Source organism: Papio anubis, chromosome 4, assembly GCF_008728515.1.
Source record: "Papio anubis isolate 15944 chromosome 4, Panubis1.0, whole genome shotgun sequence".
Classification (NCBI taxonomy): domain Eukaryota; kingdom Metazoa; phylum Chordata; class Mammalia; order Primates; family Cercopithecidae; genus Papio; species Papio anubis.
The window spans coordinates 37,697,932-37,723,057 of record NC_044979.1 but is presented as its reverse complement, the minus strand read 5'-3'; the positions used below and the strand labels follow the sequence as shown (position 1 = coordinate 37,723,057).

The 25,126-nt window shown below is 35.2% G+C and overlaps 1 protein-coding gene across 2 annotated transcripts in view; it reads left to right on the top strand.

The window, feature by feature from the left end:
* ING3 (inhibitor of growth family member 3) overlaps positions 1-19,575 on the top strand; it is a 28,295-nt gene extending 8,720 nt beyond the window's left edge. The window contains exons 5-12 of one of the 2 annotated variants that reach the window (XM_003896507.5): positions 8,689-8,785; positions 10,569-10,640; positions 11,742-11,861; positions 12,147-12,304; positions 13,217-13,410; positions 14,586-14,778; positions 17,117-17,155; positions 18,641-19,575. In XM_003896507.5, the coding sequence (XP_003896556.1) occupies positions 8,689-8,785; positions 10,569-10,640; positions 11,742-11,861; positions 12,147-12,304; positions 13,217-13,410; positions 14,586-14,778; positions 17,117-17,155; positions 18,641-18,757 (990 nt within the window). In that variant the 3' untranslated portion in view covers positions 18,758-19,575. Of the gene's footprint in view, positions 1-8,688; positions 8,786-10,568; positions 10,641-11,741; positions 11,862-12,146; positions 12,305-13,216; positions 13,411-14,585; positions 14,779-17,116; positions 17,156-18,640 lie in introns of those variants that run through there. The other variant, XR_645351.2, reaches the window with a different exon arrangement.
* Positions 19,576-25,126: the final 5,551 nt, after the last annotated feature.

Sequence of the window (25,126 nt, the reverse complement as noted above, 5' to 3'; positions counted from 1 at the left end):
CTTTTGAGTCTTTTAATCTTATCTGAATATTCCCAGACCCTAGAACTCAGTGTTTTGAAATTTAAAACTCAAAGCATCTCCTTTTTCTTCTCTAACTACCCTTTCCTGTCCCACCACCAACTTTTTGTTTCTAAATCTCAGATGGGGCACTGACCTTGTAGTCATTCAGATTAGGGCACTGAAAGTCACCTTATACTCCTTGTCACTAACTTCCTCACATTTAGTTAATCACCATGTGTTGTTCATTTTACTTTATAAATACCTCTAATTGTCCTTTCTTCACCATTGCTGTAGTTCAAGTACTTAAAAAAAATGTAATTATAGATAATATATGTACATGTCCTAAGTGTACAATTGACATTTTGACAGACCAGTACCCCAATCAAGATATGGAACATTGTCTTTCACCCTAGAAAATTATCTTATGTCATTTTCTAGTGTCTGTCCCCTCAAGTACTCTTCGTCTCTCACCCAACTATAATAGCTTTTCTAAATGGTTTTTCTGCCTTTGATTTATCACTGTTTTCCTAAAATACACATTTAAGCGTGCTGTCTCCTTGTTAATTTTTTTTTCTTTTTTTGTTTTTTTTTTCAAGGCAGAGCCTTGCTCTGTTAGCCAGGCTGGAGTGCAATGGCACAATCTCAGGTCACTGCAACCTCCGCCTCCCAGGCTCAAGCCTCCCAGGTGCTTGTACTACAGACACTTGCTGCTGTGCCTGGCTAATTTTTGTATTTTTTGTAGAGATGAGGGCTTCCTATGTTGCCCTCAGGGTTGGTCTTGAACTCCTGGGCTCAAGTGGGAGGCTTTGGCCTCCCACAGTGCTGGGATCACAGGTGTGGGCCACTGCACCCAGCCTGAAATTCTTAAGCATTTTGCTACTGACTTGTTTGATCATGCCATGTAGAAAGTTCTTGATTTGGTTTCTGCCAGATCTCTAACTGCATCTCTTTGTTGTCCTCTGTCCCTCACCACCATCCATGTGCCCGACCGTGGTGAACATACTGTGTCTGCATGACTCTTCCTGACTGGGATGAGTTTCTTTTTCCTGTTTACTTGGTAACCTTTTTCCTATCCTTCATAATCCTACACATGCCTCTTTATTAACATAGTCTTGATAACCTTGATATTCATATCATTTATATCTAGGAGAAGATATTTGACAGCTTATGACAGGAAAGGCATGTAAGAGTGGTATTTACAAATGCATTTATTTTTCCCTCATATAAAATACCTGTTGGAGGAGGCAGACCAGGGTTTGTATGGCCACCCCAACGCAATCACTGTCCCAGGCTGCTTCTAATCTGTTCCACCATCCATTCTGGACAGGAAGAAGACTTGCAGTAGGGGATTACTCAGAAGGGTGCATTTTGTAGTTTAGTCAGCTCTTTGAAGGAGTCTTCCTGAAAATCTTACTTACTGCCATCTTATATCTTATTGGCTCCCTCTAGCTACATGATTACCCCAGATAGGTGAAGTTCTGTCAGAAAGAAGGGGAGAATAGAAACTATGCAGCTAATTAGCAGTTTGTGCTTTACTCTGTCCTCAGACATGTCAGCCTCCAAATCAGTCTTACTCAAGTGATAATTGATCAAATAACATTGTAATTATACATTTACCTTTGCTTTTGTGTTTGTCTTCCCTAGTATAAATGTCAGGAACTGTGTATTTTTATTTTAGTGTCTTCAGAACCTAACATAGCTGTTCTTCAGTAAATATTTGTTGAGCAAAAATCACCTGAATATGTTAATAGAGAAGAAAAAGCACTAACATGACCCCCAAGTTAGGAGTCTTGGTGAGAGAGTTTAATGCTGCTATTGTTGGTGGAGATGTATTTTCGTTGGGAAGCAGTTTCTCCAGGGTACTAGAGTATGCTGAGATTGGTTCGGTTTTGATGGACAGACGAGGACAGACTGCAGTATACAATAGCTACTTTTCAAGGCATAACTTCAAGAAGTAATATATAATTCAGGTGAAATTAGTTTCCTTTATAGCATCACTTTGAGAGACAAAACACCCAATCTTATGATCCTTTTCTTTGCTCCAATCTTTTTGGTTTCCCTCTTACTAAATTGCTCTCATAATTTTGTTACTGTCTTCAATTTGGATAGATTTCCTTTTCTGGTACATAAGTTCATTTTGAAAGTTCTTGTAAAACAGGATTTGCAGATGAGCATTCAGTAAAGGGAATTTTTTTGCAATAAAAACTTATAGTAATAAGTAATATGTATGTTTTGAGCATTTTAACTAAAAATATCTTCAACTTTATAATACTTTTTCCTTCCTAGTTTTAATTTGTTTGTTTTAAAAGAGCTCCCCTTTAATGAAAAAACAGATTTATTAAACAGTGAAGTAAATTTTACTATTCAAAGTAATGAAAATATTGGGCCTCCAGTTAACATATTCCCTAAAAAAATCTTTTTTTTTTTTTTGAGATGGAGTTTTGCGCTTGCGCCCAGGCTGGAGTCCAATGGCGCAATCTCAGCTCACTACAACCTCCGCCTCTCGGGTTCAAGCAATTCTCTTCCCTCATTCTCCCGAGGAGCTAGGATTACAGGCGTGCACCACCACCCCTAGCTAATTTTTGTATATTTAGTAGAGACAGGGTTTCACCATGTTGGTCAGGCTGGTCTCAAACTCCTGACCTCAGGTGATTCACCCACCTCGGCCTCCCAAAGCGCTGAGATTACAGGCGTGAGCCACCGCACCCGGCCATTTTTTTTTTTTATAAAATAAAAAATATTAGCTCTCCTGACCAAGGGGTCTGAGGGTAGGTGAGGTTTTTGGTCATTCTGTACCCCGAGAGCCTGACATAGTAGATTAAGTGAACAATGAAGAGAAGGACAAAGGTTTCCAAGGTAATCTAACCCAGTGTCTTCCAAACCTTAGTCATCTCTTTCATGCCTTCACGATTTTTACAATACCTACATACTAAGTAAATTTTTAGATGAAATATGTTTAAGAGGAAAGCTTACTAATTTGATACTACAAATATAAGTAAAATACTAACATCACTTATGAATACATAATTACCAAAATGTCAAAAACAATTATGTACCTTCCTGGAAAACTTGTGCTTTGTGTAGCACATATCAACACAGCGTCTTGTAATATTTGGGCACTTTATGCCTGAGGGAAAGAAATTTACATTATTACCCTTACATGTAATTAGAGTCAGATATAAGGGAATTACTGACTTGTTCAATTGGGAGGTCACTAAATGGAGTTACCCTGTCAAATTAGTTATTCTCCCCGAAATAACAATAGTAAACATCCAAATGTAAGTTGATAAATAATAGAAATGGCATTCCTATAAAATATAACATCTGAGAACTGAGACTACTAGTCTGCTTTAGAGGGGAGTGGATGGGACATAATGTAAATGTAAAACTACAGTAAATTCTGTTCTGATATATTTTACCCAAAAAACAGTGATATACTTGTATTTGTACAACTTTATATAGTGGGAGAGTATGACGTGGAAGAGTATGACTTTCATTCATTCAGCAAGTGTTTATAGAGCTCCAGCTATGAGCAGTCACAGGTAGCAGGTGGGCAATAATGACACAGACAATGCTGAGGCAAAATGTTTTTTGTTTGTTTGTTTGTTTTTTGAGACAGAGTTTCACTCTTTTTGCCCAGGCTGGAGTGCAATGGCGCGATCTCAGCTCACTGCAACCTCCGCCCCCCGGGTTCAAGTGATTCTCATGCCACAGCCAGTAGCTGGGATTACAGGCATGCACCACCACACCCAGCTAATTTTTGTGTTTTTAGTAGAGATGACATTTCACCATGTTGGCCAGGCTGTCTCGAACTCCTGACCTCAGGTGATCTGCCCACCTCAGCTTCCCAAAGTGCTGGGATTACAGGTGTGAGCCACCGCGCCCGGCCTGGCAAACTATTAAATAAAGACTATTTTAGATTTTGATAAGTACACAGGAGGAAATAAACATTGTGGAAAGGAGAGAGGAAGGGGGAGAAAGGGAGAGAAAAGTGAATAACTGGTGAAGGCTGTTCAGAATGTAGTCTAAGGAAATGACATTTGAGGTGGTACTTGGAAAATGAGAAAGAACCACCTGTTGGAAAAGCTAAGGGAATAATGTTTCAGGCACGTGATATACCAAGTGCAAAGTCTGGAGTGGAAAAGACTTGGCATGTTGAACCAAGAGAGAGGCCGGGGTGGTTGGTCTGTGGTCTGTAATGGGAAAGGAGCAGCGTGAAAGGAAGCAGGCAGGAACTAAGGTATGGGGGCCTTGCGAGCCAATCTAGGAGGAGAGTGATTCTTAGTCTAAAGCAGTGGGAAGCCAGTGAAGGACTTTAAACAGAGGCATGGAGTATAGACCTTAAAGGAGATTTTGTGTATGTATGCCTTTGCTTAAACATTATATTATAGGAATTTTAGACAAGCATGTATTACTTTTACAGAATTTATGGTACGTCACCATAGTATGTAATTGTGTTTGATTTTGTCCCTCAGTGTTTTATATGGCACTGCATTGCGTTGTATCTTTTTCATTGAAATATTTTATTTACTTTTAAACCAGTAGTAAACTTTTTTTTTTTTTTTCTGTGACCATCACTGCACTGGTCACCTCATTTATTAAGGAATAAACCAAACTATGTATTATCAACAAATGAAGAAATTTGTTTTAGGGGTCCGGTAAAACTGACAAGTTTATTTTAGTAGCCATTTTAGTGAAATTTGACTAACACACAGAAAATCTATCCTGTTAAAATAATTTTCTTCCAGAAACCTGATACTCATAAATAGTCGTTAAACACTTATTTGTGTTTCTCAGCCAGATGTCACTGTCATAAGGATGTATTAGATTGCAATACCTAATAAAGTTGATTTATACATACCCTGATAAAATTTGAGCTTTTAGTTGATGCTTGAATGATTTTAGCAGTCTCTTGCGGTGCTCAATACCCTTGAACTTGCTTCTTTTTTTATATCCTGGCCTGTTCCTGAGATGATTATATTTCAGATGCACATTTTACCTATAAATTTGAGAGTTTTCATCTGATACTCTAATTAAGGAAATATATTATGTGAGTTTGACCTTTTGATTTCTGTACTGTCTTTATTGTCTTTCAGGAAGATGATTAGACAAAGTTGTATGCTAAAGCCTCTCAAGTATTTGTTTCAGCATAACGATAGGTCACGTTTTCATCTAGTTTAAATGTAATTTAGAGATATAAAGAATCATTTTCATGACCTATCATCTGAGAAATACTTTGCCATCATGGTTTCTTTTTCTTCCCCAATTTACCCTCCTTACTCGCTATTACCAGACCCTTTCATGGATAGAAATTTAACTTACTGCTGTCAATTTCAACTTAGAATGGAACAGACTTGATTGCCTATTTCGAAAGGGCAAGCTAGAAATCTAAATTTTATAAATTGATTATATTGGAAGCAGTAGATCATGTAGAGACTTTAAAAAAGCTGTATTTAGTTGTGTTTGGGTCCATTTGTGATACACTTTAAAATTTGAATATTGGAAAACCAGAGAATCAAAAAAGAAAGAGTCACAGATTACAGCTCTATGCAAATATAGGATGAAGGATTTGTTGTTTTTTTTGTGCAGAGGGGCCAAGTATGACTTAAATTTGCTGTGATCATGAGTATGTTAACAAGTAATGTTGCTAGAATATCCTTTGTCTTTAAAGAGGCTAGAAAAATTATAGGAGTTTAAACTTAAAGCTGTTATGATTTGGGGTTGTAGATATGATTTGGGGTTATAAGGCAGGAAAACTTTGTTTATAGCACTTGTTGACATTAACTGGGAAAAAAATGAATAGTTAGACTCTGTAGTTAGCCCTGTCTTAGGAATCTGTGGCTAATGGAAAAATCTCTCAACTGGATCAGTACCCTCTTTACTATAGTAAATCAGTGTTATGAAAGCAGATGTTTGTGGAAGGGTGAGGTAACTTAGGTCCTTGCTTTGCTTGATGCCTATGGGGACAACATGGTGATCAGCTGTAAGAGGTGCCTTAACCGTTCAGAATCATGTAGGTTGAGGGAATGCACATGATGGATTTGAGGCAAGTTCGCAGCTCTTATTATTGCTGTTTAATATTGTTTAAATATCCTAGTGCTTTATAGCTTAAGTTAATTCTTGTGGTCAGTGGTACTTTCGAACTTCTAATTTGATTTAGTACAACAGTGATAAATAGAAAAATAATTCTCATTGCCTAATAATTGTTTATAATAATAATCAGTTCATAATCTCTTTTACATATGAGGAAGTGAGAATGACTGGAAGCCGTCTTTTAAAGCTGCCTACCACAAGTGGTTAAGGCTTTTCTGTCTTTGTTTATTTTAACTATGAATTTGGTTTTTAGAGTTATTAACCCTTTAAGTTCTAGTGCCTTTTCTGAGCTATCTAGTATTGAAAGTCTCGTCATTATTTTTCACATTTTCATATGTAATGAACTTTATCAATATATTTAATAAAATGAAACAATCCTTAAATGCAGAGGTGAAGTGAGTTAGAGTAATGTATATGGTATGAAAAAGAAAAGTCTTTATCTCACCCTAACCCTAGCCCCTCAACCTAACATTCTTGCTCACTGTGCTTTATATACATATTACATGCTACATCATACTTTGTTTTTCTCTAAGCATATTGTCTGTCTTTCTGTCTCTATACGTTTTTTATTGTGATTCCTTTTTTCCCTCTATTTGAGTACAATCCATCTTTACTGTCTAACTAATTCATACCTCCTTTGTGTCTACCAGTGTTATTTTTTTATGTACAACTTTTGACTCTTTTTGAACTGTTGCTTATTTGTGACATCTAGACTATATTTTTATCCCTTATTATATTAAAAATCATATGTAAATCTTGATTTGTCAGCTAAATTCTAATTCCTATAAAGGCAACAATTCTCTTCCATTCTTCATATATCCTTCATTTAATCCAGCACCAAGCACATAATAGCTCAATATTTATTATTAGTATAATTGTAGGTACAAAAAGCAGTGGAGTGTTTTCATTGCATTAGCGGTCTTGGAACCTAAATATGAATATTTTTTCTGATTTCCCTTGAGATTAAATTTTGACAATGAAAGAGGTATGCTCAAATAACAGACGTCTGTGTTCGCACTATTATTGGAAGGGAGGTTCCATTAAAGGATGCTCAATTACCTGCAGATTCTTTGAATAGGAGCAAGGATCCATAATATGTGATGATACAGGTTTTTAAATATTCTAGAACTCTGAAAAGTAATGTGTGTGTAAAGGTAGAAGGAAAACTGGCTTTCAATTATTGAAAAATCACAAACCAACACCCTAATGATTGTTGTTAATATATAAAATACAAATAATAGGACAGTATTACTAGTTTTTATACTTGAGTTATATTATTCTGAAGAATGCTTTTCAAAAAATAAAAACAGTTGTTTTCTGCATGCAGAAAGTTCAGAGGTCAATGTCAGGTAAATGGCAAAGCACAATTCATTACAAATAAAGTTAAATTTGGCTTCTGTAATTCATTAGCTGTATGACTTTGGCCATATTACTTAAGTAACCCCTCTGAGCCTTAATTTCTTCACCTATAAAGTAGAGACAGTAATAACCTCAAAAGATCAGCTTGAGGGTTAGAAAAGATAGGTCATCTGATGCGCCAAGCACATTACCTGCTCTTCGTAGGCATCTAACCCATGCACGTTGTGTTTTGCTACCTTTCTCTCCTTCTTCCTCATGTTAGTTATACATGGTTTAATTCTAAACCTTACTTACAATGTTGCCCTGATGCAGTATCATAGCACATTTTGATATCTGTAAGAAAGTTATTTCTAATTCTAGCAGTAATCCAATGTGAAACTAGACTTGGAAAAGGATGTTGTCAATAATGTGACATGAATATTTTTCAAAGAATTTGTGTGTTTTTTTGTTTCACTTCAAAGTAGTTTGAAAAAGTATTAAAAAATTTAATATTAAGCTTAAAAAATACATTAAGACTTTTTTGTTAGCTTGAGGCGTCATACAATTTTCTGAAACTAGTCAGAAGATCTCTCAGTGACAAAATAAAATTTTGCCACATTAACTAGGGAAATTGTATTTTAAATAAAATAATTTTAACCAGGCCCTTTGAGGAATGGAGTTTTCTGACTAACAACCCCTTTTGTTTCACCTCTTCACATAAGTGTTTACAAGCATTATGATTCACTCTCATGCCTTAGAGAAATAAATGTATAGAATATAGGAACTTCTTTGTAGACTGAGGATCTTTCATCATTCTAAATAATAGCTTTTATCGTGTGACAGTGACAGTGTGGATGATGGCCTTATAAGTAGGAGGAGATTAGGCTCTAAGTAATCACAGGGCATATTATGAAAAGTGACCAGCCTCCACCATCCCCTCCTCCCATTCTCTAATCCCTAATCAGTTTTGCTTTAATTTTCATGTCCTTACTTCTGAAAATGGAGTATAGAACATTTCCTAACAAGTTGAGAGTCTGGGTCTTAGAACTTAAAATTTATTAAAGGAGACTTCGGAGATTATTTAGCCTAGCACCCTCATTTTATAGATTAAAAACCTCTGAGGCATAGGTTAATTGACTTGCTCAAGGATACTAAGCAGATTGACTAAAAGAAACAAAGATTTAGGTTTCCTCATTAAACTGACACTTTAACAGTGTCCCAAATTTTGGTGGTTATCTTTGATCTTCTTTGAAACAGGTAGATCGACACTTGAGAAAGCTGGATCAGGAACTGGCTAAGTTTAAAATGGAGCTGGAAGCTGATAATGCTGGAATTACAGAAATATTAGAGAGGCGTAAGTAAAATTTACAGTTTTCCATCAATATTGGACAGTACATGTGCAAATCACTGAGAAGACCTTGTCTCACAGAGGCTTTTGAAACCTGCCCTTCAGTGGATGGTGGCATCCAGGTCAGATAGCTTGGACCCTAGCAGTTGGAAATGTTTGGGTCATGGATACTGAGAGAGATAATATAGGATATCATCCACTCACTCTTTATGAAATAACATATTAAATCATTTTATATTCACATATATTAGTAAGTTGAGTGGTAAGAACAAATTTAAAGAAACGTAACCATCGGGACACAAATTAACCATCTTGCATTAAGTATGTTGACTTTACTCTGCCTCTTTATACACTTAAGCTTTGAGGAAGGTTGTTAGTTTCTTAAGAATTGTTTTATGGCTTTTCCTTAACTGCATATACTGAAAAAGATTCCATTGGTTTCATAACACTACCTCTTTTTCTTAAAGAAGTGTTTCCCTCTTTCCCTTATCAGCAAGAAACCATTTTAATATTTCTTTGCAAGGCTCTATTTGATCTCCTGCTATAACTTACCCCTGTCACTTCTTTGGTGTGTCTTCCCAAAAATGGAAGCGTGAGCACTGTTTCCTTGACTAATTTAGCATTTCCTCCAACCTAAATAGGTAATATACATAAAAGCAGTTAGTGTGGTACTTGTTATAGAGTAGGCACTCACTGGATGTTAATTGAACCAAGTTAGTATTATGGCTAATTTCTACTAGAATTTAATTAAAACTTTCAAACATATTTTTTCTTGATGCATTTCAACAGCAAGAATATATACCTGTTTCTACACACAGATGAAAGTTTTCTTTACAGTACCAATCTATGTATCTCTCTATATAGTCACTAGAAGTCAGCTAGGGAAGCCAATCACAGATCTGCCTTGGTGTCTATAGTTGCATTTTTGTGTTCAAAAGTAGATGCATCACTTTAGATAATCATCTATTTATTTGTGATACTTTTCTTCTGGAGGAACCCTATATAAAGATAATAAGTATGTTGAGACAAAATTAAAAATTCTGTAGCTGCTTTGATTTTTTAAAAATGCTGATGATAGCTGTGAGTAATGATAATTCATGCCTATTCAGTACTGCAGGAAGGTTACTAAAGCATCCTCTCTAAGGACACAGACATATGAAACAAAATTGGATCAAGTTATAAAAACTGCTCCACCCTGTGCCCTGCCATAATTTCATCTCAAGGGATCAAAAATAAACCCAGAAAAATTTATTTAGAGGTGTTTTAAAGCTTGGTGTTACAAATTCTATTCCTCACTTTTTGCAAACAAATCCCTAACTTCTTTTAGGAAGTCTTTATTACCATAATGTCATTTTAATGATCAAATAATTTTTTTCATATAGTAATGTCCCCCATCACATAGAACTTTAGAATCTCCCATTAAAACATCTTCAAGTCAGTAAAACTAGATTGACTCTTACCAGTAATGAGATTACAATGTCCATTCATTCATTTATATGCCACCCACTGTGGTGAATTCCCTAATTAGACACGAGTATTCCTTGAGCCATATTGTACTTAAGGTAAATATTGGGAAATGGATAACTTATTGTTTAGAGAGAGGATATACTCAATGTGGGATGGACAGTGGTGATCCTCTAACATGTCTGGCTAAAATAATACAGGCATATGCATCAGAACTTGCTAGTCCTCTGCTGGGTAAGGGAACTCATTGCCTGTAGTTGAGTGACATGTGAAGTTCTGCGGTGACATTTAATGGTGGTGTATCTCTGTGCCTCTCTTCTTTTAGGATCTTTGGAATTAGACACTCCTTCACAGCCGGTGAACAATCACCATGCTCATTCACATACTCCAGTGGAAAGTAAGTTTGGTGTAGTGCAGCTAAGTTTTAAAAACAATGAAAACCTTATTATATCACCTGTTTCTCTTTTTTTAACTCTACACAACCAATTGAGAAGTAAATCCCTTCTTTTTTTTTTTTTTTTTTATTGCAAGTACGGGCAGACTTATCTTTTTCCTTGAGGAGAGCATAGGTGATTCGGAAATGAGTATTCTGTTTTCTCTTAAATGTGTAGAGGGAGAATGTATAGTACTAATAGCATATATTCCCTTCATATACATACCTGATTCTCCTTAGGGAGCTAAGCATATATTCTAATAGCATATATTCCCTTCATACGCATACCTGATTCTCCTTAGGGAGCTAAGCATATATTCTAATAACATGTATTCCCTTCATACTCATACCTGATTCTCCTTAGGGAGCTAAGCATATATTCTAATAGCATATATTCCCTTCATACGCATATCTAATTCTCCTTAGGGAGCTAAGCATATATTCTAATAACATATATTCCCTTCATACACATACCTGATTCTCCTTAGGGAACTTTTCAACTGAGAGTTCTCCTTAGGGAGCTTTTCAACTGAGCCAAACAATAAACTATTTTGTAATAGGCCCTTTGTCTTTTTTATCCTTGCTTCTCCAGTGCTTAACCTAATGTTTGGCATATAATTAAGTCTGAATGGTTGGTAAGTCAGTGAGTGGATGAATTGTTAGTCAGATGACTGCTGGCTAGTTGATACAGTCAAAAAATGACTGTATCAGTGCTTCTTTTGACACATCAATTTGGTGGGAAAAGATAGTTGACTGAACACTATTCTCAGTGGTAGATGATGTTTTGGAAACAAAGTTTCCCTCGCATTGTATGTGAGCCCATGGTGTATCTTGAGTTATCTTTAGTACTTCGCTACTGAAGTTTTTTAAATGGTGGAGAAGTCTACTCTTAATAAACATGTGACACAGAGTTCTGCTTGTCCTGGCTTCTGAGGAAGCATCATGTTCTGTATTTTATGAGGAACCCAGATCATACTGTTTCACGTTATAGCTGGATATAAGTATTATGCCTTGTCCATAGTTCTCTAAAGTTTAAAAACACGTGAATTCTTTATTTATATTTAGAAAGGAAATATAATCCAACTTCTCACCATACGACAACAGATCATATTCCTGAAAAGAAGTTTAAATCTGAAGCTCTTCTATCCACCCTTACGTCAGATGCCTCTAAGGAAAATACACTAGGTAAGTTAATTTTTTTAAATACGATTGCTTTGTTTGTTTGTGTTGGAATAAGGGGAAATAAAATCTTTCAGGATTAATGAATCGTACAGTTTCTCTACCTGGTTAAATTATACATATTGAGAAAGAAGAAAAAGGAAAACCAGATACATTATTCAGTTGACTTAATGTACAAGTGACATGACAAATTTTAATAATTTTATATCTGTGTTGGGAAAAAATGTAATTTAGACTCACTGACATTATGTTCTCTGCAACTATTTTTATTTCTTTTTTACATCTACACAGGTTGTCGAAATAACAATTCCACAGCCTCTTCTAACAATGCCTACAATGTGAATTCCTCCCAACCTCTGGGATCCTATAACATTGGCTCGTTATCTACAGGAACTGGTGCAGGGGCAATTACCATGGCAGCTGCTCAAGCAGTTCAGGCAACAGCTCAGGTAAAAAGTAAAGGGTTTAGAAACAAAATGTTACATTTTGTCGGAATCATTGGAAACCTAATAGAAATAACTGGATGTGAACAAATAGTTTTCTAACATTGTATAGTTTCATTTTTAAGTCATGGGTTCATGGTATCTGAAATTTTATTTAATGAAATAATACAGAGGAATTACCTGATTGATAATGAAAACTAAAAAATAGGTTTATCATGCAGATTATATGCAGACCCTTCTCACAATAACTGCTCATGTTGCCCGTGTTCTTGACTGCTGTCCACAGCACGTGCTAGCATAGTTCTTTGTTCCTTCTGCCAGTTCCACGGCTTCCTATGTAGCCTTGGACTTAGGTCGTCTTGAGTTTGTTCACTTCTGTATAGTTTGTCTGTATTCCAAATTAAGAAGTCACCCATCGCATAGTTTATATTCTAACTGTAAAATCTTATTTTAAATCTTTTCGTAAAAAAGGTTAGGCCGGGCTCAGTGACTCACACCTGTAATCCCAGCTCTTTGGGAGGCCGAGGCAGGTGGATCACTTGAGGTCAGGAGTTCAAAACTAGCCTGGTCAACATGGTAAAACCCCATCTCTACTAAAAATACAAAAAAATTAGCTGGGTGGATGGTGGGTGCCTGTAATCCCAGCTACTTGGGAGGCTATGCAGGAGAATTGCTTGAACCTGAGAGGTGGAGGTTGCAGTGAGCCAAAATCATGCCACTAGACTCCAGCCTAAGTGACAGATTGAAACTCCACCTCAAAAAAAAAAAAAAACGCTTAAAGGCCAGCGATGAAAATAATAGTCTAAACAATATAAATTAATATTTGATAAACCAAAATAAAACTATAATTTGTAATACTTGAAAAAGAAAATCTACATATTTACATATATTGATGCTGTCAATGAATGTCTATTTAAGATGAAGGAGGGACGAAGAACATCCAGTTTAAAAGCCAGTTATGAAGCATTTAAGAATAATGACTTTCAGCTGGGAAAAGAATTTTCAATGGCCAGGGAAACAGTTGGCTATTCATCATCTTCGGCACTTATGACAACATTAACACAGAATGCCAGTTCATCAGCAGCGGACTCACGGAGTGGTCGAAAGAGCAAGTAAGTTTTATTGGTACAGTAGCCCTACCCCTTTACTGGGCGCTTGGCCTACTTGACACCTCAGCCAGGCCTCTCCGTGTTAAAGGCAGGATATAACGGCTTAAAATGAACCTTGCAGAGGTGGGGAGACATGCAGTTTTCATTTTATAGTGCCATACTTTGAAGGGGTCAAGTCTTTAAAAAGTATTAGAGTTGTTTTTAAGTTTTCTAGAGTCTTAAATTGAGTCTGTTAATAGATGACTTCCATTTATCTTCTTTTATTCATTAAGATAAATCATTTTATGGAACTACTTTTCATTTATTACCCTTTATTTTGCCATGTATGTCAAGGTAAATTAATGCAAAGCAAATTATATCCTGGTGATGATTTTGTTTTTTTTTAAACAAGATTGTTCATTTTGATGAAGAGTAAGCAAAGCATCTTAATTCTTAGTCTTGGGCCCCAAAAATGAATGGTATGAAAATATCCCTAGATTTTGTATATGAGACTTGGGATCATTTTATAAGCTTTGAATATGAAAACTTAATAGCATTTATCACTGTCAATCCCAGGTAACTGAATATCCTGGATGTTTACACATAATGAAAGTTCAAATGCTAGGCCAAAATAATTAGTTACCTAGTAGTTACATTTTCTGTATTTTTAAATATGTTATATTTTTTGTGAATTAATCCCTAAAAGAATGATCAATATGAAATAACCACGACAGAAATGTCAAACATCTTAAAAATTAATTCATCTTAATGGTGCAAGTTTAATATAATTTCTTATGATAAAGTTCTATACTTGTAGAATTAAAATAGCGTATGGCTTAGCAATAAATTACTTGTGAATTTTCAGTCCTGGTTCCCTGCCATACTCGTGGTAGGTATTCACCCATCAATTGATGGTTATAACCACTTTTATCACATGGTTTTGTGTATATGTGCTTTAGCTTTTGATGAAGAGTATTCAGTTTACTTAAAAATACAAATAATGTCTGTAAAGTAGCCAAAATTTATATTAATTCTTCAAAGTACTACCTATAATTTAAGTCATTGGTAAATCCAGATTACTTTAGCTTAGACTTTAATTTATACATTTGATGTCATTTCATTTTATACTATTTATTAAGGAGTTATTCTCTGGTAACTTCTGGATGGTGAGCAAATAAAACTTATACTATTTTTTTCAGAAACAACAACAAGTCTTCAAGCCAACAGTCATCATCTTCCTCCTCCTCTTCTTCTTTATCATCGTGTTCTTCATCATCAACTGTTGTACAAGAAATCTCTCAACAAACAACTGTAGTGCCAGAATCTGATTCAAACAGTCAGGTTGATTGGACTTACGACCCAAATGAACCTCGATACTGCATTTGTAATCAGGTAAAAGTCTGGTATATGTCTATAAAAGTATAATCTGAATAAACTGGAAGAAAGAGAACTATTTCATTTTTAAGCGTTTTTAAAAACTCACTTAAAATACCCTTGCTTTGTTTGTATACTTTTCTCTCCCTTCTTACAAAAGTGACATTTGCTGTAAATACTGAGTATAAAGAAAAATGTTACCCATAATCCTAGCCCTCAGATACAACCTGTAATAAACATTTTTGATGTACCACTACCATATACCTCACGTGCACATTGGCTGCCTTAATAAAATTCAACAGACTGGGTAGCTTAAACAACAGAAAATTATTTTCTCACAGGTATGAAGGCTGGGAAGTCAAAGATCAAGGTGTCCATTGACTCAGTTCTGGAGGAGGGCTCTCTTCCTAGATGCAGACTGCTGCCTTCTCACTGGGTCCTCACATGATAATGAGGGAGAAAAAGAATGCTGTGGTGTCTCTTCTTGTAAGGGCACCAGCCTTTTCAGAGTAGGAACCCACTCTATGACTTCGTTTAACCTTTACCACCTCCTCACAGGCCCTGTGTCCAATTGCAGTCACATTGGGGGTTAGGGCTTCAACATATGAATTTTGAGACATAAGCATGCATTTCATAACACATATATATGCAGATAATGCACACACGTGTGTGTATGTAAGTTTGTCAGTAGGAACCACAGTGTATACCTTCTTGATACTGGCTTTTTTCTCTAAATCAGGTATACCAAACATGATTTTTCTTTAAAATCATGTTTGTAATCTTCACATAGTTCTCTCTTATACCATCCACTATAGTTTTTTTAACCAATTCGTAGCTATAGATTATTTTAGTGGTTTTAATTTGTTTGAAATTAGGGATAATATTGTGATAGGCATTTTTTAAATGTAATCCATTTTATACATCTGGTTTTTTGGATAATCTTTTAGCAATAAAATTAGGCATAAATATTTGACAGACTACCAAAATATATTTTCTAGAAATTTATTACCAAAAATTAATGAACATACCTGTTTACTAAACACTGTCCAACAACTGGATATTATTTTCTTTTAAAACCTAAGTACCAATTTGATAGTTTTATGTCACAATTGTTTTAAATACACTAATATTAAAGTTGGACATCTTTTGACCATTTTTGTTTTTTACATTATGAATTGACATCTAATAGTGTTGGCTGATTTTTCTATTGTTTTTATTATGTGCTTTAAGTATTTGCTTGATTTAGTTATTTTTAATAATTCTAAAATTTTGATTTTTTGTAGTTATGGCTGTTAATCTTTTTTTTTTTATGAAGCAAGCCATGGATTATCTACTTAGAAGGGCTTTCTCTTTGGCTCTTCTTTCCATAAAAATTTGTCTTGTATAATATTTTCTCCTAGTTTTTATGTGGTTTTGTCTAGTTCTTTGCATGCTTCAGTTTCTTCACATTTAAGTCTTAGTCTATCAGCAGATTATTTTGTCTAACAGTGTGAGTTACCAATCCGATTTTTAAAAATTTTAACAATTTGTTAGCTGTTCTACTATCACCTGATAAACATTTTTCAGCACAAATGGTTAAGGAAAGCATATCCTGTATTCTCACAACAAAAGTAGATTACTTGTAAAAGAACAAAATCAGACTGAACCTAGAGTTTTCCTCTGTAACACTAAAAAACTAGAAGGTGATGAAATATTTCTGTAGAGCTTTCAGGGAAAAATTAAGAGCCCCCCCAAAACTTGATATTCAAAGAAGTTATTTCTATGCATAGGACCATATAAATATATTTTCACTCATGCAGAGAATCAGAAGGTATGCCATCTAGTTAATCCTGTCTGAGAAATTATTCAGTCCACTGAGAACTTCAGTGAACTCAACAATTAGCAAGTTACACCCTAAAGTGCTGGTGATGAACAGCAAAAGCAAAATGAGAAAGGACATAAAATAGAGAAGTTTAGAAGTTTCAAGGAAGTGGACTATTAATTGCAAAAATATAAATGACCTAATGTGACCCAAGAAGTAAAAACTTTCAGTAAGTAAATAATCAAGAAAGAAACTGAAAATTTTTACAATAAGAATTGCCCAGAAAGATGACTCCTTCATCCAGGTGATTTATAGGGCAAGTTCTTCCAGACTTCTGAAGGGCAGATAATTCTTGTGCATTTCTTCCCACCCTTGCCCCATGCTGCCCAAGAGAGTAAGTATTTCAGGAAAAAACTAATTATACCTTGATTCTCAGTGTAATTGTATATTCAGTGTATTTCCCTCTATTTTCCAGCAGTGTCATAAACAGTTAATTGGGATTTAGGTGTTTGTTACATAGTCATAATAAAGATATTTAATTTTTTTTTTAACTAGGTATCTTATGGTGAGATGGTGGGATGTGATAACCAAGATGTAAGTATTAAATTTTTCTATTTAGGAATGAAAAAAATCACAGGTTGTCATTACTTGAATATTTGTCTTATTTGCTGTATGGCTTGGTCTAAGAAAACAGGTTTGCAGGTATATTAATTATGTTATGCTAATGCTAGAATATTCCTCTTCAAAATAGGGTAATGTCCCTTAATGTGTTCCCTATTTTAATTTTTAAAGCTAATTTTATGGTTTTCTGTGCAGATGGTTTGTCTCAGAAGTGTTATGTTGTATGAAAATTATAAATATCCTCCTTTCCCTTTGCTAAAAAATACTGTGTTTACTAGAATCCGGTTCATTTATCACATTGAAGAAATGGAATTTTAAAACAATTCATTCTTTCAGGCTGCACCATGCTAAAGTGAAGGGTGGGATAATTGAGGATCTAATGTGAGATTATCTTCCTCTCATGAGTATAATATTTTTTACTGTACTGTGCAGGTGTCAGCTGATAAGAGCCACCTCTGATCTAAAAAGTAAAGGAAATTTGAAAGGAAGGAATTCCTGGTTTTTAGGAGACTTAATTTTAGTTAGAGATATGTATTTTTATTCAATACTGAGAATATTGTTGTCTAGTAATTTTGACTCCCTCCTTATTTAGTAGTGACAGGATCCTAAGATTAACAAGAGTTTTAAATTTGTAAAACAATCTGAAGATTGAGGGAGTTGGCTAGATGCATTAAAATGTGTACTTTTCCTAGACCTGATAGGGTCACAGCAACATGCTCACGTAGATGGGAACAGACCCTCCTTCTATTTCCCTATGTAGAATCCCTTGTAGGCTGTTTGTGGTTATTGCAAAAACAGTATTGCCCAACCATTTCAAGAATATCACTGTAAACTCTTCTGGTACAGTTAGTGAAAATGATGAATAAGATTTCTGTGAGTACCAGCATCATGCTTCTCTGATTCTTCTTATTCCCAGTTGCGCTCTTTAGAGTGCTAAGACTTTCCTTGAAAGAGTTTTCTGCTTAATATGTTTCAGAGAGGAATACTTTTTCTCTACATTTCTAGGAATAGAGACACCCAGGTAGAAAATCCAGGGAGTAAGACATAAATTAATGTCTTTAATTACAGTCAGCTTATTCTGCTTTATGAGACAGCAAATAAGGCTATTAAATAAAATCTTAAGATATATTTACCTTCTACATAGAAGACTCATCTCACTTCTTTTTGCCCTTGAAAGTTGAAAATTAGTGAATTTTCATTCATTAGGATGATGGGACTAGATTACATGGACCTCAGGATTCTTGAAGATGCGTAATTTTTTGTGCCTTCATTTCCTCATTCCTGAAGCTTATCGTTTAGTCTAAATGATGTCTAAATAATCTAGATCTAAAAATTCTGATGTTACGCATCCAATTATTGTTAAATTAAATGGATTATTCAGTCTCCTGAGCATATTTTAATATACTCTCTTGCCTTCAGAAGTACTGAAAACTTGTTTTTTTGTAATTTTGCCTCTAGTGCCCTATAGAATGGTTCCATTATGGCTGCGTTGGATTGACAGAGGCACCAAAAGGCAAATGGTACTGTCCACAGTGCACTGCTGCAATGAAGAGAAGAGGCAGCAGACACAAATAAAGGTGGTCCTTTTGTTTGAGGAAGAAATAAACTTCAGCTGAACATTTTATATAGGACTTTAAAAAGAAGAGAAGAGAAAGAGGAAACAATGCATTTCCAGGCAACCACTTAAAGGATTTACATAGACAATCCTATAAGATCTTGAACTTGAATTTTATGGGTTGTATTTTAATAATGTAAGTAAATTATTTATGCACTCCTGGTGTGCTATGAATATTATTCCAGTTAGCCTTGGATTATTTCAGTGGCCAACATATGCAGACATTTGTACTCCTCAACCATTTTCTCAAAGTAATGGGCATTCTATGATTTAGACTTCAAGGAATTCCAATGATGAAGATTTTAAGGAAAATATTTTATATTCAACAGGTATATTCTGCTGCATGTACTGTACTCCAGAGCTGTTATGTAACACTGTATATAAATGGTTGCAAAAAAAACAAAAAAATAAGTCAGTGCTTCTAAAAAGAATTTAAGATAATGGTTTTTAAAATGCCTTTATAATAAGCTTTGTTTCTTTGTGAAACTAATTCAGCAGGCTGAAGGAAATGGTTCATGTGATAAAGTGGGCTGGTATCCTCTAGAGTACCTGGGTACATAAACAGAAACTCCTGTAGGTGAAAAGTAATTTGTGCCATTAGTCTTTCTATGTTTCTGCATCCAGATAGAGTGCAGTTCATGAGGGAGGGGGCGGGGGACTGAAGGGGCAAGGGCGTTAAAGTGATACATTTTTATACCAAATGTGTTTATTTTTTTGTGCAAGTAATCCTTAAAATTGCAATTGTATTAGGTGTTAAAATAAAGTTTTTAAAAAATTACTTGTATTTATACTTTACATACTTAATAATGAAAATTTCTGAATTCCAATTAACTCTCAACTTTCATAATCTAAAAAGAATCAGAGGCCCAGGACACAGAATACTGTGTAATCTGTGATGTCTTTAATAATGTTTAGAATTTGTGATATGAGAATACAGGAAAGATATTTTTAATGTAAATTTGAAATGCCAATGTATTTTTTTTTTAGAACATCTTCTGGCTTTTCCTTCAGTCTAAAAGACATGAAAGAAGTGTAAGTACAGCAGTTAAAATGAAAATAATGGTTATGGGTGTTTTGACTGGAGGCAATGTATCCAAATAGAGTGAAGAGACCCCCCATGGTTGGGAGCTTCAAATTCAGCTATTTTCGATTCTGCCACTTACTGATACGACAGTTAATTCAAATTTTGTATTGCTCTGGGCCTTATTGCACCAGGGTGATGCTGGCTACAGAATAGGTCTTATTCTATAGGTGCTATTTAAATTATAAATTTGCATAGTGGAAGTTTTATTTAAAGTATAATATCGAGTCTGGTCTATAGAAAAATCCTTAACTTTTAAGATACTTAATACATCATATATCTTTTATATTGAAACGTACGGGGTCCATCAGATTTCTGCTTTAATTAAACCACTTACGAGCTTCTTAGAACTTATTCAGATAACAGTGTAAAATCTATGCAGTGCTACCCAAAGGGTGTGAGGTAGATAGGGGATTTCAAAGGTCTCTTCCACCTTTGAGATCCCATGATTCTGAGCTGCCACAGTCTGATTATACAACTCTGCCAGCCCCCTAAACAAGTTAGGTTCATTTGTGGGTACTCATGATTTCATAATATCGTGATTATCACCATTTCATGATACTCAATATTTTGAGATTTTATAACCCTTTAAGAAGTGATAAATAATGTAGTATTCAATTCGTTTATCAACGTATATTGCCTGGAAATACTCACATGTATCATTTACATCCTCTATAGATTGTGACTGTTCCAACCTCATTCATTTTATAGAATTGGTCAAAAGAAAAAGCCTTATGCACAGCCTTATTTGAAAAGAAAGTTCTTTGTCTGAATCAGGAACATCCTGTTTTCCAGCTGCTACATCCCCTTTCAGTGTGTGAATTCCACTCCTTACCAAATCACTTAGAAAACACTTTGACAAGTTTTAAACTTAAACACTGAATATTTTATGAAGCATGCATAAAGAAAGAAACCAAAATTTGGTGCAGGTATTTAGTAATGGGTAGAACCTGTTAATATCTGAATCATATATAATGGGCCCAAACATGGAACTACCTCATCGCCCCCCCAAAAATGTGGCCAACTATTAATATTCTTTGTGACATTTACACCAAGCAGCAAAGTAAGTATTTCTGGTATTATAAAGTAAACATTCAAATTCTCTGTTGTACAAAACTCATGTAACAGTTGGTGGGACACAATATCCAAATGTGGGTTCAGAGTTCATAGGTGGTGAAAACTGAGGCCTTACTGCTGTGGAGTGTATATCAAAATGTTCGTGGTGACACATTTGAAGCAATAAATGGCTTAATTAAATGCCAAAATGAGGCTGAGTGTTTGATCAGCATACAATCATTCTTTTCTAGGGCAGTTTATATTTTTTTGCTCTCTTCTCCTTTAAAGCAAATTCCACGTTTTAGGTTTTTAACCATTTTAAGTTTGTGCAATGTTAGTGCCCTTTGTCCTTAGACTTTAGAAATGGTCTTATTGACCTAATTAATTATTTTAATCTTGTGCAAATAAATGTCTAACAAACTTGGGTTATAAAGGGGTAAGATACTCTTTAATGAGTAGACATTGCAGTGGTTTCCCCCTCAGCTCGCACAGATAAAAATACATTTAGTTTTTAGCAGATGGGTTTTAAGAGAAAAAAAGACCCTCAACAATATTTTTTAACTTTACAAAAATTAAGCACCTAGATGCTGAGAATATACATACGAAGGTATTATATGTGTGTGGGGGGAGTTGGTGGGGGCAGACATGTTAAATGTGATATCTTGATAAATGCTATAATGGATATACAAAGCACTGGGAGAACACTGGGAGGCAGGGAAATTGATTACTGAAATAATCAAGAAGACTTAACAAAGCAGCTATCATTTGAACTGAGTCCTAAAGACAGATGTAGTAGAGATGGCGTTCAAGGCAGAAGAGACTCTTCAAGGCCACATGCATTCTGGAACTTAAGGCAGTCTGGAAAGGGTGGCCATGAGGCAGGTAGGCAGTGTCAGGGAAAGAAGCCAAAAGACAGCAAGAGTCTATTCATGAAGAGCAGGAGTTGTTTGTCATAGGAGTCTAGGGTAACATTTATGTATTGTTGTTTAACTATAGTTATGATTATTTTAACAGTTCAGTGAAATCACTGATTTAAGTATGTTCCCTTATTAAGATTATAAAGTAGGGATGACTTAAAATTAATTAGTCTGTAACTTGGAAAATGTTAAATTTAGGTGGATCTTTCCCTTGATTTTTGAAAGACAAATTAAAATTGCTAGTCAAGATTTTTAGATTTCCTTATTTTTATTATTTAGATAATAAAATCAAAACTGCTCAACCGGTTTATAGTTTCTGATCCAGGATCTTAATATTCATGATCTGATTCTGCTACAGAGAAATAAAGTTTAAAGTGATTTAAAGATGAACTAACTTCAGATTTCTGGGTTTTTTGAGTGAGGGTCTCACTCTGTCACCAAGGTTGGAGCACAGTGACACAATTATAGCTCACTGCTGCCTCTGCCTCCTGGGCTCAAGCGATCCTCCTGCCTCAGCCTCCCAAGTAGCTGCGAGGACAGGCTTGCACCACCAATGCCTGGCTAATTTTTATATTTTTTGTAGAGACGGGTTCTCAGTTGCCCAGGCTAGTCTTGAACTCCTGGCCTTAAGTGTGTGTGCCCAGGCTAGTCTTGAACTCCTGGCCTTAACTAGCTGTTTTTTGGCTTTTTATTGTTGTTTGTTGGTTGGTTGGGTTTTGAGGTGGAGTCTCGCTCTGTTGCCCAGGCTGGAGTGCAGTGGCATGATCCTGGCTCACTGCAACCTCCGCCTCCCAGGGTCAAACAATTCCCCTGCCTCAGTCTCCTGAGTGTCTGGGATTACAGGCATGTGCCACCATGCCCAGCTAATTTTTGTATTTTTAGTAGAGACAAGGTTTCACCATGCTGGCCAGGCTGGTCTTGAACTCCTGACCTTGTGATCTGCCCGCCTTGGCCTCTCAAAGTGCTGGGATTACAGGTGTGAGCCACTGTGCCTAGCCAGCTGTTTCTGTTTTAAGCAGTAAGTCACTTATACCTTCTAAGTCTGTGTTTTAACTAATAGATTGTTCGATGCCTACGCGTTATTAAAATATTCATTTGAAAGCAATTTAATAATTTCTTAATAAACTCTCCAGAGCCGTATAATTCAGTTTTTAGTTAATCAGGTACCACTTTTAACTTTCTTCACTGTTAAAGGTATTTACAGAGGAAAGCATTATAATCATTTATCTTTCTGCTGCTTATTAAAAGTTGAAGATTTGATGGCACTTATTGCCAGTGTGGGATGTGAGAGTGTGGCTGTGTGTGTCTGTTGATGTGTGGTTTATTCACTTTCTCCACCTCTACCTGCCTACGTTAATTAATACGCATAGCTCTCCTGAGGAAGGTGTATACTAGTATGCTGCTAGTCTTTGAGGACGGACTAATTGAAAACATTTACAGGTTTCATATCAGTTGTAGGAAAAATTAGTGGTCATATGTTAATTATTTTTTTGAGTTTTTGTTGCTTTATTCTTTTTTATATATATACTTTAAGTTCTAGGGTACATGTGTACAACGTGCAGGTTTGTTGCATAGGTATACGTGTGCCATGATCGTGTGCTGCACCCATTAACTCGTCATTTACATCAGGTATATCTCCTAATGCTATCCCTCCCCTCTATCTCCACCCCACAACAGGCCCCGGTGTGTGTCGTTGCCTTTCCTATGTCCAAGTGTCCTCATTGTTCAGTTCCCACCTATGAGTGAGAACATGCGGTGTTTGGTTTTTCATCCTTGCGATAGTTTGCTGAGAATGCTGGTTGCATTGTTAAATCTGCTCCAGTACAGGAACCCTCCATTCTGATACGTTAAAATAAGAACAATTGTAACAGGTGTCAGGTTACTTTAAAAAGCTGTATAAGTCAAATGTAATGCCCCATACATTTGAGTCGAGCATAAATATGAGGCAATCCATTAGAATGATTTCACTAATATTATAACTAGTTTTAATATTTAAACTATTTGGTCTTAATAAAACTAATTATAATATTAGTAAAATCATTCTAATGGATTGCCTTATATTTATGCTCAGATAAATATGAGGTATTAGTAAAATCTAATTCTAATGGGATATGACCTCTCTGGTATATATCCCATTAGAGTTTATCAAAGTTTATGATTATATCCTTGAATTTTTTGTGTATTTATCTTAATATGGTCATTCATTTTTTTTCTTGAATGCTTTGAGGAACTGGCTGTAAAGATAATTTTTGTGGGTTTCCCAAATGTGCCAAAACACATTTTCACTTTACCAGTGGTCACGGTGCATAAATGTTTTCAAAAGAGTGATCTGTTGAAAAAAAGAAAAAAAAAAGGTTATATATTGTTAGAGATCATATGGTTTAGATTAGATATAGAAGTAACCTTTTGACTTATGTGGTGGAATGTGACCAAAGGGCTATACTCAGTCAAAGAATGTTTCCTTCTTACCCAGCCAGATTAGCTACATGAATGCCAGCATTCATTGAAGTGATGAGACAAAACCTTCCTCTCTCCCATCCACATCACCCACATCAATTTTCAGATAATCAAATGACACTTACATAAAAGTTTTAAAATACCTTTTATTTTCTGAAAATGGAAGTGACTGTTTGAATTGTGATTACATTGAAAAAAGAAAGCAAGAAAAGGGAAAAGAAAACAAGCTAAATTATGTGGTTATTTTGAGACATTTTTAAAAATGTATACAGTTTCCGAAGAATCTTGTTTTGCAGGTTTATAGAGAAGACACATGAGATTCTTCATGCAGAACATTGTTTGAGCTGTCATACAACAAATGAAGGTTAAATGTTTTATATATTATTGAACTGATTCAAACAGAAATTCTGGTTCCATACCAAGGTATAAATTTATGTCCTGAAGAAAGTAATGAAAAAAATAGTGTAATTCATTGCGTTAAATATTTACCCAATGAAATGTTTACCTCACCCCTCCCACCCACCCTCATTTTACATGTGTGCTCACTAATTGAAGTCATTCTACCTGTCTCTCTTTTAGAATGTGTGTATACATATATACAGATATATTTCTATATCTGTATATATAATCTTTTAGAGGATACAAACTTCAAAGACAAATTTGAGAGGCTTAAAGGAAATTATATGCCCAAAGTTGCATTTGTTTGGGGAAGCGGTATAATTACACATTCGGGAAATGGCTAAAATTCTAAGGAAGTTAATCATGTCATTGCCATAAGTTACTATTGTAACTTAAGTAACAGACAAATTTCAGGCAGC